Source organism: Diabrotica virgifera, chromosome 8 (genome assembly GCF_917563875.1).
Source record: "Diabrotica virgifera virgifera chromosome 8, PGI_DIABVI_V3a".
Taxonomy (NCBI): Eukaryota; Metazoa; Arthropoda; class Insecta; order Coleoptera; family Chrysomelidae; genus Diabrotica; species Diabrotica virgifera.
Window position 1 is genome coordinate 63,661,470 of NC_065450.1, and position 14,448 is coordinate 63,675,917.

General features: G+C 35.1%; 1 protein-coding gene across 1 annotated transcript in view; it reads left to right on the plus strand.

Annotated features, from left to right (window-relative positions):
- Positions 1-14,448, plus strand: part of LOC126890170 (uncharacterized) — a 106,559-nt gene that overhangs the window by 41,022 nt on the left and 51,089 nt on the right. The window contains exons 10-11 of the mRNA XM_050659023.1: positions 956-990; positions 9,189-9,302. Coding sequence (XP_050514980.1) covers positions 956-990; positions 9,189-9,302 — 149 coding nt within the window. The remainder of the gene's footprint in view (positions 1-955; positions 991-9,188; positions 9,303-14,448) is intronic.

Sequence of the window (14,448 nt, forward strand, 5' to 3'; positions counted from 1 at the left end):
TTTTTCCGGAGGCAACTTTTGTTATAAAATTTTTTATTTCAAAGCTCTACTATAAACGGTTCCTGAGATATGGCCGAGAGCCATTCTTATTGGGACACCCGGTACAAATTGCCTAGCTTGCACTTGTACCTATCCTATACCTACTCTACCTACTCGTTCGATTTTAAATGAGAAATCATTGGAAACGTCACTGACGCACTAGGAGTTTATAGCGTTGTTTAACAATAAAAAAAATCAATTTATAGTAATGCAAATAATCAAAACCGATATAATTTGACTTGAACTTTCAAATGCGGTAAGCAGAATTGCTATTTTCTTTTTTAATCAACAGTTATTCGGGTTCAAAAATTGCAATTTTTCGATTTTTTGAAAGTTCAACCGCGTTTATCTCGAAAACTATGCATCCTACGAAAAAACTTGTAAGACCATTTTTTACTTAGAATGACAGAAAAAATACAAAAAAATGTTTCGTTTTGCGAGAAATCGCTGTTATGTAATTCCTCAAGTTCTTTGTCCATAACAATATTATCGACATCCGGATCAACTATTACCCAAATAGTTCGTATTGTACGGGTCAAAATACATGAAAAAAACTTGGGTAAGTCCATCTGAATAAAGGAGGCCGTTGTACCCTCCTGGCGACAGGACTACTTGTCTGACCAGCCTAATTGCGGCCTTAAAGCAAATACGTACGTCACTGATCTTCATTAAAGTAAAAGTAATTAAATGTTTTTCCTTTGTACCTACACCATCGCTGGCATTTATCTAATGACAAGTTTAATGTCGTTAAATAATTGGAGTTTAATGTCCCAAATTACTGAATTTTGGTATCTGTCCAAATTTATCAGAAGGAAATCACAGCGTTTCAAAAATATATGACAATATAGTGAAATAAAATGTGGCTAAAATGGATTGTGTTTTGTGGGACAATATTTTTGTCCGTTATTGCACAAAGAAACTCTTGGGTGAAATATAATAATTATCCACAAAGTAAGTAGAGGGAAGTATAATATATAAACACTGGGGTTCCTACGGTCTCCTCCGCATCCCACATTTCGCTCGCCATCGTTTTCTATCCACTTATTCGTTTTCTTCTATAGCTCTATCTGCTATAGACTATTCTATGCCTTTCTTTCATGTTTCTGTAGGCCTTCCTCTTCTTGTATTTGTGGGTGTGTAATTTAATGCGCTGTTTGGCCATCTTTCCTCTGGCATTCTCATAACAGGACCATACCATAGCAATTTCTTTGTTTCTAATTGGTCAACCGTTAAATATACACTCTTTGTCCGTCCTCTTATTTCCTCATTTGGTACATGTTATAATCTAGATACATGCCCTGCATGCTCTACGTAAGTAATCCATTTGCGCTACTTCTATATTTTTTCTTTCGTTTCCTGCGAGTTGCCCACACTCTGCATCATAAATTATAACAGGTTCCACAATTCTGTAGGTTGTTAATTTTGTGTTCAGCTTCATCTTGTTATACCATAGTAGATCATTTAAAATACGAGTTGTTTTCTTCCTTGCTGTATCCTATGATGTACGTCTCTTTTTATAGTTCCTTCTTCTGCTATTATGCTTCCTAAATATGTATATTCCTTACATTTTCTTATACTTCTTAATTCTAATTCCGGATCTTCGGTTTCCTCTCTTATTCTCAAATATTCCGTTTTCTCCATGTTTATACATAGGCCTTATTCTTCATATTTGATCTGTAACTTTCTTAGCATATAATCCATATCATGTTCATCGTTGGCAAGAAGTAGAGGGAAGTAAGAACTTTTAATATCTATACATTCACTTTAGTTGTTGCCTTAAAGAGTATTTTGGTTTATTCAATTTACTTGTTTTTATTAGAAATTCATCCTTTAAGGACATTGGCGATCATCATGGCCTATTTTAAAACGCTTTTCTTTACTTCAATAGTTTGCATCAAATCTTTAGACGTTAATTTGACTGACTTTTCTTCAATGCAAATGAATGAAAATTTGCAGACATATGCATTCGCGGGAACAATACACGAATAGTCAATAAAATTTTTTTTATGTTTATTAATTGTTTAAATAAAAAAAAAACGATTTTAATGGAAAATGCTTAAACTCTCTTGTTTTTTACAATGTAGAAACTTGAAACTTTTACGGATTGTAGCTAATGATATGAACTATAAATAATTTTATTTTTACGTTAATTCTTTACGTTATGCTTCATAAATAAACAATAAAGTTTCAAATTTTAAACGCTCATATATTTGTTTATATATAAATCGGCGTTTATTCGTGTCAAATTTCAATACGATACGAAACAAAACTTCAACCAAAATTCGAATTAAAAAAATTCGTGTTTTTATCGTAGTCTTAGAAAAACTACCGGTAGAGACGTTTTGTGCTACAATTAACATTAAAATTCGTTTTGTCGTATTAATTAATTAAACCCTTTTCTTTAGTTCAATCGTTTGGGTCAAATCTTTGGACGTTAATTTGACTGCCTTTCTTCAATGCAAATAACTAAAAATTTTCAGACATATACATTCACGGGAACAATACACGAATAGTCAATAAAATTTTTTTTGTTTATTAATTGTTTAAATAAAAAAACGATTTTAACGGAAAATGCTTAAATTCTCTTGTTTTTTTTTACAATGAAGAAACTTGAAACTTTTACAGATTGCAGCTAATTATATGAACTATACATAATTTCACTTTTTACGTTAATTGTTTACGTTATGCTTCATAAATAAACAATAAAGTTTCAATTTTTTTGCCGATTCCGACTACTTTTCATGTTTGTACATCATATGTTTTATACATATATTTTAATAAACATGACGATCTATTTTAATATTTGAGAAGTGTAAGACTAAAAAGTAAAAAATAAAAAATATAAAAAAAAATATTTTTAAGAAACGCTTTTCTTTAGTTACGCGTGACTAAAATTAAACATATTACAAAAAAATCAACTAAAAAGCAAAAAATAAAAAAAATTGAAAAAATCTAACACATTCGTTAAAGAAAATCGTGGTGCGAAAACCGTTTATTCGATGAAGACGCGCCACGCTTTTCTTTGACGAATGGGTTAGATTTTTTAAATTTTTTTATTTTTTGCTTTTTAGTTGATTTTTGTATAATATGTTTAATTTTAGTCACTCGTACACGTAACTAAAGAAAAGCGTTTCTTAAAAATATTTTTTTCATATTTTTTATTTTAGAAAATGCAGCCGCATCCACCTTAATGGTGATTAGTGGCGGCTACAGTATACAAAGTTAAATTTTATAAAATATTCCTATGAATTTTAGAAATTTTACAATATTGTCAAATGGTTAACAGTAACTTGTACATTACATATTTCACATACAGGTGGATCGCTTTTATACAATAAATATAAGTGAATAAGTCTCGTCTGTCCAATTCTCAATCGAGTTATCACCAACTGTTTTCTTCTATTACCAGTTGAGGGGGCCCAGGCTGTAATGTCATTTTTAATTAGTTTCAGTGACGTTTGAGACGATTGCCATTCGTTTTTCCGCTTGCACAAAACACGATTCTGAATGTAAGCTTTTATATCACTCGCGGTATTTCGACACTCATCTTTTTCTATATCGGCACTTAGGGCAATTTCACTCGCGCACTGGTCAGCTTTTTCGTTGCCTGCAATTCCAATGATGGTTATCCATATAAATATTATGTGGAAATATAAGTTTACTGGTTACCCAGAGATGACTCGCCCTCGGATTCAGAGACCTCGTTACCCAAGTGCCATAGGATTTTCTATCTGAGGGTGGTGATAAAACGTTTGGATGCTCTGTCTTTCAATTGTGTATAAATTTCAGTTAACATATCATGTAATCGCATTAGGTCAGAATTAAAATCTTGAATAATTATATCAATAGGATTTTGCGCGCCACTAGTATTGCTTATAAGAAGATTCAGTTGGTCAAAATTGAGGACAAATGCGGGTGAATGATTTTCGATAAAATTTTTGGCCGGTTCAAGGTTATACGATTTTGATGATTTCATTGCTACATGCTCCTCGTTGCTTTTAGTCTTCTTGGCTTTAGGTTTAGATGAAGGTACAGTAAATGGTTTTTCTGTATGGCTTGTTTCTGGAGAAGTGAGAACCTCATTGATACTACGTTTCGACTAAAGGTCGACATTAATGGCTATGGAGCTGTCTATGTTGCTAACTTCTTGATTTTCTTCTATATTACTATTATTCAGATTATTTGCTGAGCTTTCTTAGATAGGAATTTGTTCATTAGATAGGAATTTAGCTGTAAGTTGAGGCATAGTTTCGGGTGAGGAAGAAGAGATAGGTTGACTGTTACTTGAACTTGCTATTGATTCCATTTTATCGGGAAAATTTGTGGCGATGTGTCCAGACTTTTTGCAATTATAACAGGCCATAGTTTCTTGAGATAAGAAAATTCGATATGCTGTATTATCGAAGTCTAAAGTAAATGAGTCGGGTAAGGAGATATTGTGAGGACTAACGTATATTTGTCTTCTGAAGCTCAAAATATGATTGTATTCAGGAAGATTGGAACTGATTTTTAGAAAAGTGACTGGGGAGAGAAGATTAAGTCTTATTTTTTGTAAATAATCAATTAACAAACTATGTGGTATAGTGGGACATACGTTTGATAAAACGATACGTTCGGCTAGAGAAATCAGTATTCTAGCTTGTACAGTATTATTCTCTATTTTTATTTGTCCGTGCTTTTGCATAAATTCGTCCACCAGTTGTTTGCTTGAAAGGTACATACACATCCGAATGTTCGATAATCGAGACGAAAATATAATATTTTTTGGTTGAATTAGATTGCCCAATGGAATTAAGTAATCTTGCAGCTTCGTATTTTAAGGCGCTGAAGATAATCGCTTGAAACTTGGACGGAAAGGTGTAGAAGTGGCTGATGAATAGGTTTTATTGGTATTTGTCTGCAGTTGTTGTACATGTTTGTCTGCAGTCAGAGAGACTCCGAATGTTAGGTTCCATTTTTAATTTTAACAGGAGACATGAAATGTGTTCAAAACTAATAAGGACATGACCAGTAATTAAGCAGGTAATTAAACCAGTAACAAAACTGGAATAAATTGTACCCTATATCGTACTTTATTGATGTTATTAAATAAGAATTAGCCAAAACTGGTTTATTACGTTATTTTAAACAAAAATAATACGATCAATTCACTTACTGGTATCTACTAAAATTGTCACTTAACAATTTATAAATGAACTTTTCCTTTTTCTACACTAAATTTGCAATTTTGTTGAGACCAGAAATAAACACGCCATTCGGTAGGTCGTTCAGGACCGGACTTCCCATGGCTTATTTTACTCTGTCTGCAACAGTTGTAAAGAGTTTTATTGTTGTTTTTCCACTCCAGTGCTTTAAAGTTTTCAACCATGACGTGCATCGTCTTCCCAGTCCTTTTTTCCTTCCACTTTTCCTTGTAAAACTAATCGCATCAACTCATATTTTTCATTCCTTAGTATGTGACCAAAGTAGCTCATTTTTCTTTTCATCCCAAATAATTTTATCTGGGTACTTTCTATAAAGCTTTTCCTTTAACGTAGATTGTTTCGTCTTCAATATTGCTCTTACTGACAATCATGATTTTTGTTTTATTTGTGTTCAGAGCCATTCCATACCTCTCAAAATACTGCGTAGTGCAACCAACCAAAATTTGCAGCCCTTCTCTGCTCTCCTCAAGGAGTATTGTATCGTCTGCATATCTATAATTATTCACTAGTGTTCCGTTAATTATTGATATGCCTTCATTAATGTCTTCTAGTGCCTCTTTAAACATATTTTCTGGGCATATATTAAAAAGTAGCGGGGATAGTACACACCTTTGTCGTACTCCCCTTCTTATTGGAATCTCTTTAGATTTTTGTTGGTCTACTCGAATTATCGCTTTCAAATATCGGTATAAATTTGTAATAATTCGCACCTCTCTGATCATCTATTTCTGTGTTCCGTAATATGTTTGCAAGCCTTCTGTGTTGTATTTTGTAGAAGGCTTTCTCAAAGTCAACCAGATATATAAATACGTCACAGTTAACATTTTGACACCGTTCTATGAGTGTTTGTATAGTAAATAATATAATGCTTCTTTAGTGCCAAAGCCTTTTCTAAATCCCCGTTGATTTCCTGTTATACTATCGTCTAGTTTTTTGATGGATCACTCGCAAGAAAACTTTTAAAACGTTGTTCATCAAACTGATCGTCCTATATTCCTCACATTTCATTTGGTTGAGTTTTTTTTGTGGATTGGGATGAAATCAAATATTAACCATTCTTTCGGAATTTCCCCAGCATAGTAAACTTCGTTGAATAATTCTACTAGTATATTCATATGGTCCTGTGTTAGTAATCTTAAAATTTCTGTGGGTATTAAATCCAGTCCCATGGCTATACCATTTTTTATACGTATTCATCACCATCATCATCATCAACAGCTATTCCATCCATCATCGGATGTAAGCCTCCCTTAGGTGTGTCCATTCATATCTGTTTGCTGTTTTTTGCATCCATTCGTGGACAGCCATTCGCTTGATGTCATCAGTCCATCTTGTTTAAGGCCTGTCTCTACTTCTTTTGCTTGCCCTTGGTCTCCACTCGAGAATTCGCTTTGTCCAGCGGTTGTCTTCCATTATTTCTATGTGTCCTGTCCAGTTCAATTTTAACATGGCAACCTTCTGGATCACATTTGTTACTTTTGATCGCCTTCTTATCTCTGCATTGGACTTGCGATCACTCCGTTCCATAGCATTCTCCGTTCCATAGCTCTAAGAATCATGAACTTTATGGAATATGCTGTTGTTAAAAGCCCAAGTTTCGGTGTTCGGTTTGCCTTTAAATTGTTTGGGAAGTTTGATTTAAATACTGTTTGTAATCGACCAAATGCTGCCCATGCCGAGGAACATCTTCTATTTAAATTAGCCTTTAGATTAAGCTTTGAGAGTTTTATTTTTGTCCCAAGTATATATATGACTCAACTATTTCTATATTATAGTTGTCCAGAGTTATATTCTCATTTATATCTAGATTCGTTGGTTAGATATTTAGTTTTGCTTGATTTATTTTTAATCCTATTTCTTTTGATTTGGTATTTAGGTCCGATAGCATTTCCTGCAATTTTTCTCTGTCTTTTGTTATTAGCGTGACATCATTGGCAAATATCAGACGGTTTAGGTTTTCGCCGTCTATCGTCACTCCTTTATTTGCCCATTCTAAAGTTCTAAATATACCTTCTAGAGCTAAGATAAATAGTGTGGGTGAGATAGAATCTCCTTGTCTATATATTTATACGTATTATAGATATACCTTTTTTATGTAATTATGTTTATTTACAATCTGCATCATTAAAAGAGTATTAAGTAAATTTGTTCCATGTTTTTGGGCATGAAGAAGAGACTTCCATTGATGTCTCATCTTATTCTATTTATGTTTAAGTTTTAAAATAGGTCCTGAGGCCAGGTTCTATCTAATCTCCTTGTGGCGGGGCCATTATGAAATAATTCCCTTACTAACTCATTGTCATGGTGAATGGTACGCTCACTTTGTGACTCCGTGGCTCGATGGATTTCTTCTCTGATGAAAGGTATATTCAAGTCTTCGTGAAGTGTTTGATTAGTTACGTACCATGGTGCATCTACTATTGATCTTAAAACTTTGACAGGATAGGAGAACTTGAGATAGGAGACTGAAATCTTTGGATGATATTCAGTGATGTTGATTTTGCACAGCCCCAGAGGTGTAGTTCGTAGTACCAAATAGGTTTGAGTATTGCTTTGTACAGAAGAATTTTGTTTTAAATGTTGAGTTTTGATCTGCGTCCAAGAAGCCAATACATTTGCCGGAATTTCAAGTCTAGTTGTCTCCTTTCGGTCTGGATATGTTTCTTCCAAATAAGACGTTGGTCAAGATGGAGGCCAAGGTATTTAGCGTCTGTTAATGTTGGTATTCGTTCATTTTCCATTCTTACAGGTGGGGTTGTGGCGGTTGGTAAACGTTATTTGAGATTATTTTGTTTTGTTTACTTTCGTTCGCCATTTTGTGTACCATTCACTGAGTATGTCCAGATGGTGTTGTAGGTCTTGTGAGGCTTGTATGTGATCTTCATTTACAGCTAGTATGGCTACGTCATCAGCAAAGGAAGCGATCGTAGTATTATGAGACTTTGGTATATCGGCTGTGTAGAGTGAGAACAGTAGCGGCCCGAGAACACTACCTTGCGGAACTCCGGAGTTAATAGGACGGAGGCTGGATTATTGGTCTTTGAATTTTACTGAGAAATATCTATTTGATAAGTAGGATTTGATTAGGAGGAAATAGTTACTAGATAGTGCTAATTTTACTTTGTAAAGCAGACCTCTGTGCCAAACTTTGTCAAACGCTTGTGAGATATCTAGGAATACAGCGTTGCAGTATTTCTTTTCTTCGAGAGGTTTTGGTATTTCATTTACTATTCGATGGACTTGTTGTGTAGTAGAGTGATTTTCCCGGAAACCAAACTGATGTTCTGGTAATAATGTTAGGAATACATGATCTGCGTATATTCTTTGTAGCAGAAATCTTTCAAAAACTTTGCTAACGATTGGGAGTAGGCTGATGGGTCGATAAGATGTTACTTCATTGGGCGCTTTGCCTGGCTTAAGGATCATTATGATTTCTGAAAATTTCCATATTTTTGGAAAGTATGATAAACTTAGCATGCGATTAAATATTACTGTTAGCATAATAATGGCCTTACGAGGAAGTTGTTTTAGTACTTGTGCCGAGATTAAGTCATAACCTGGAGCCTTTCGTGAGTTGAGTTTGGTTATTTCTTTCTTGACTTTTATAGGAGTTAAACTTTTGATTGGAAGGGACATTTGACATGATGCGCTAATTAGTTCTTCCACTTCTTCATCAGGGTCTGGTGGCTCGGTTTGAAATACACTCGTAAGATGTTCAACAAAGACGTCCGCTTTTTCTTTGATGGAACGAGCCCATTCACCATTTAGTGATTAGTGCTTTTTAAATTTCCCCTTTGGTAAATGTAGGTACATTCCTACCTTTGGTTTTATTGTCTCCATTCTTTCGTCATCCTCAAACAGCTCTTTTATAATTGTTCCCATCGATTTATTTTCTCTGAATATATTGAACATAGTGGACTAATATTTTATTAACTTAACTTATAGGAATCACGCCAGAACGAAGACAGGGGCTAAATAGAAATAATTATTATAGGTATAATGGACAGCGTACTAATGGACAGAAGTTTAATGGTAATCCAGTTACTTTCTTCGGGCCGGGTAAGTGATCACTTCACGTTATTTTTATATTTCATTTTCTATTTTTCGATACTTTTTGGGGGTATATTTTTAATACGGATTGAAAAAGCCAGAGTCGCCTTCTATAAATTAAAGAAAATTTTAATTATAGTCGGTTTGCTTAACTCAGACACAATTGGTTAGTAATTTTAGTAGGTAAGTAATTTTGCCAATTTGGTAAAATTGGCAAAAAAAAATACTAAATAGTTAGTAATTTTGCCATTTTTGGCAAAATTCGAAAAAAACAAAAAATACAGACTAAAATCACTAGCCAGTTTTGTCCGAGTTTAGCGAGCCGACTATAATAGAGATATTACGTTAAACCTTAAAATCAGATTAATACGCGGGCAGACACGAATTGAGGACCAAAATGAAATTTTAAGTAAGGGTTTATTTTATACCTGATAAAATCGTACGAATTGAGGACCAAGACTTCTGATAATGAAATCATTATACTCAGGTATAAAATATTATTAAAAGTACGAATCCCAATAATGTAGATATTTATTGCCTATTTCAGTAGAAACAAGCGGAATATTCTCTTGCAGTTAAGCATAACACAGAACATTGTTTAAGAGTTTGCCAAAGTTTCCCCAGTGATATGACTGATTATTAAATATTTCGGATTCTCACCTATTCGTCTATTACTCTTTCCCATATTTTCATGGTGTGATTAAGTAATTTTGTGGACCTGACTAGAATGAATACGTAGTTTGTACATTGTTGTATATCTTCGTCGTTTTTGTAAACAGGTCTTGCTTCTCCATTCATCTGGCATTTGTACCACTTCAAATACTTCTACTAAATAAACTTGTTGATACATTCTCCCGTCTCTCCATTGCTGTCCACACTTTTCCTAGAATACGATCTGGTCCGAATGCGTTTCCTTTCTGTATTTTTTGAAGTGCGTGAAACACTTCTTCGATTTTTATTTTGGCAACCATCGCTGTTCCTGTCTTCATTAACTCAACTGGTTTTCTGTCATGTTCTTCATTTAATAAACTATTAAGGTACTTGTTTCATCTCTTATGATACCTCTGATCTGATGATACGAGCCAACCAGTTTAAAAAATAAATTTTGATTTTAATATATTGTAATAATATAGAATCATCATCATTCTCTTTGCCTTATCCCTATGCGGGGTCGGCTTCCCTAATTGCATTTCTCCACACAATTCTATCTTGGGTCATATCAATGTTAATCCCCTTTACCAACATGTCCTGCCTTATCGTCTCCCCCCAGGTCTTCTTTAGTCTTCCTTTCCTACTCCTACCAGGAATCTGCACTTCAGCTATTCTTCGTATTGGGTGATTAAATTCTCGACGTTGAACATGACCAAACCATCTTAACCTATGCTCTCTCATTTTGGCATCAATTGGTGCCACACCTAGACTTCCGCTAATATACTCATTCCTAATTTTTTCCTTCTTTGTCACTCCACTCATCCATCTGAGCATTCTCATTTCCGCCACATACATTCGTTGTTCCTCTTTCTTTTTCACTGCCCAACATTCAGTTCCGTACATCATAACCGGTCTTATGGCTGTTTTATAGAATTCTCCCTTCAGCTTCATTGGAATTTTTCTGTCACACAACACACCACTCGCTTCTTTCCACTTCATCCATCCAGCCCTAACTCTACTGCATGCATCTCCATCTATTTCTCCATTACTCTGTAATACCGATCCTAGGTACTTAAAGCTATTGCTTTTCACAATCATTTCACCATCCAAAGATACCATTTTATTTGTAGTAGCTCCATCTTTAAATGAACATTCCAAATACTCTGTTTTTGTCCTACTAAGTTTTAAACCTTTTTCCTCCAGAGTTTGTCTCCACTGTTCCAGTTTTTGTTATAAGTCTCTTTCACTATTTTCTACTAACACGACATCATCAGCATATATTAAGCACCATGGAATGTTACCCTGTAGTTTTGCTGTTATCTGGTCCAAAACTAATGAGAATAAATACGGACTAAGCACAGAGCCTTGGTGCAATCCTACTTTCACATGAAAATTATCAGTCTCTCCCACACCTGTCCTAACACTAGTCGTTACTCCCTCATACATATCCCTCACAATCTTTACATATGCACCAGGGACTCCTTTCTTATTGAGTGCCCACCACAGAATCTCTCGAGGAACTCTATCATATGCTTTCTCAAGATCAATGAATACCATATGAGCGTTTGTTTCTTTACTCCTGTATTTTTCCATCAACTGCCTTATAATGAAAATTGCTTCTGTTGTTGATCTACCCTGCATAAAGCCAAATTGATTCTCGGATATTTCGGTCTCTTCACATATCCGTCTATCAATTACTCTTTCCCATATTTTCATGGTGTGGCTAAGCAGTTTTATAGCCCTGTAGTTTGTACATTGTTGTATATCTCCCTTGTTTTCGTAAACAGGTACCAGTATACTGCTTCTCCATTCGTCTGGCATTTGTCCAACTTCCATAATTCTATTAAATAGACCTGCTAGCCACCTTGTTGCTGTCTCTCCCAATGCTCTCCATACTTCCCAGGAATATCATCTGGTCCTACCGCTTTTCTTTTCTTTATTTTTTGAAGCGCTTGAGCCACTTCCTCGTTGGTTATATTGGTGACCATTGCTGCTATTGTCTCCGTTGACTCTACAGGCTGTCTGTCAAATTCTTCATTTAATAAGCTGTCAAAGTCCTTTCTCCATCTCTTTTTGACATCCCTTTCGTGAACTAGTATTTTATTATTTACGTCTCGGATACATCTAATCTGATTAAAATCTTTTGCTTTTTTTTGCTCTCTTTGGCTATTTTATATATCTTCGTTTCGCCTTCCCTGGTATCAAGTTGATCGTATAGGTTTGAATACGTTTCTGCTTTGGCTTTTGCTACTGCTACTTTCGCTTCGTTTTTCGCCACCATATAGTTTTGAAGATCTGTGTCGGATCTGGTTTCTTGCCACTTTTTATATAATTTTCTCTTCTCTTTTATTTTTCCTTGTACTTCGTTTGACCACCACCAAGTCTCTTTATCCTCAAACTTTTTTCCTGACGTTTTCCCAAGTATTTCAATAGCAGTCTCTCTAATACTACTGGCCATTTTTCTCCAAATTGTATTAGGGCTTCCTTTCATGTTCCAACATATTTTTTCTACTATTCTTCTCCTGAATAGACCTTCTTTCTCATCTTTCAGCAGCCAGCACTTGATTTTTTGTGGTCCTCTCCGATATTTTTGTTTAGTTTCGCTTTTTTACTTCGATGTCCAGAACAAGCAGCTTATGTTGTTGGCTTACTGTCTCACTATCTCACTAACTATTACCTTGTAGTCCTGGCATTCACGTATGTCTTCTATCCTTATCATGAAGTAGTCTATTTGGGATTGATGTTTTCCACTTTTGTAGGTAATAAGTTGAGTTTCTCTCTTTTTAAAGAATGTGTTAACAGTCGCCATATCCAATGCTGTTGCTAATTCAAGCATGTCATCTCCAGCTTCAGTTCGAGTTCCAAAGCCTAATCCCCATGTATTTTTTCATATCCTGTCTTGGTTTGGCCCACATGTGCATTGAAATCACCTCCTATTATAACTTTCTCCTCTGCTGGAATATCACTCAGTACGTCTCCTAATTGATCATAGAAAGCTCTTCTTTCATTCTCACCCAGACCTGTTTGGGAAGCATACACACACAACATTCAATACCTCTTTATCAATTACAAATTTCACTGACATCATTCTATCACTCGTTCTTACAACTTCTACTACGTTATATTTCATTTCACTATCAGCAATTATACCAACTCCATTTCTAGTGTTACTACTCCCTACATACCACAATTTGTATCCTTCACCTAGTTCTTTCGCCCTTTGTCCTTTCCACCTAGTTCCTTGAATACAAGCAATTTGACTCTTCTTTGTTTGAGCGCATCCACTAACTCCAGACTCTTACCCAGTGGCGTGCTGGAACTTTTCAAGCGGCCCGGTGATTTTATAAAAAAGCGGCCTCTCATCCTTATTTTATCTTCTATTATCAGAACTTTATCAGAACTTTTAGTTCTTATTTATAAAACAAAAATACTTCTTCTTCTTCTTCTATTTGTATAAACATGACTCTGTCTGTTTTTTTAATGTGCCTCTAGTAAGTTGTCGTTCCATCGTTTTCGTGGTCTTCCCACTGATCGTCTTTCGGCGTATGTAGTCATTCCATTCTATTCTTCTGTTTCTTATCAAGTTATTAATATTGTCCACCTTGAATCTCCGTTGTATATATGTACTTCTAGCTCTGTGTCCCATGGAGTCTTACGATCGATTTTTCGAAGGGTTTTCATCTCCTCTGTTTCGAGCAATTTTTTTGTCCTCTCTGTGTCGGGTCGTGTTTCTACCGCGTATGTCATTATTGGTCTGATGAGTGTTTTGTAAATTTTGCCTTTCATTTCTTTTCCGACATTTTTATTTCTCCATATTGTATGTCCTTTAGACAACCTGCGGCTCTGTTTGTTCTATTCAATTGATCTTCCACTTCTGTTTCGAGCCTTCCGTAGCTAGATAGCGTGTTGCCTAGATATTATAACTCCATCACTTGTTCTATTAGCCCTCCAGCTCCAATTTACATCTTATTGGATTTGCTGTTATAACCATGCATTTGGTCTTTTTTGGGGAAATTAACATCTTAAATTTTCTGGCCGTTATGTTAAATTGGTGCAGAATACGTTGTAAGAAATGTTTGATCTCCTGCGAAGAGTTGAGTATGAAAGCAATAAAGTTGGTTCAAAAAATCAATAAAGCTAAGACAAAAATAATGGTGGCCGACAGATTCGACACTATTCAACTGACTAACGTCAGGAATGTTACAGGAATACCAGATAGTAAACACCTTTGTCTATCTAGGGTCTAGTATAACTGACGAAGGTAACTGTGAAGCAGAAGTTCGGAGACGTATTGGTATGGCAAAAGATGCGATGAGTCGCCTAACTAAAGTTTGGAAAAACAAATCTATCTCTCAAAATATCAAGATGAGACCGGTGAATGCCCATGTATTCTCAATATTTCTATACGGGTCAGAGACTTGGACTCTTTGAGTCCAAGTGTGGTGCTTTTGAGAGCGGATGCCTTTGAAATGTGGTGCTGGAGAAGAATGCTGCGCATACCTTG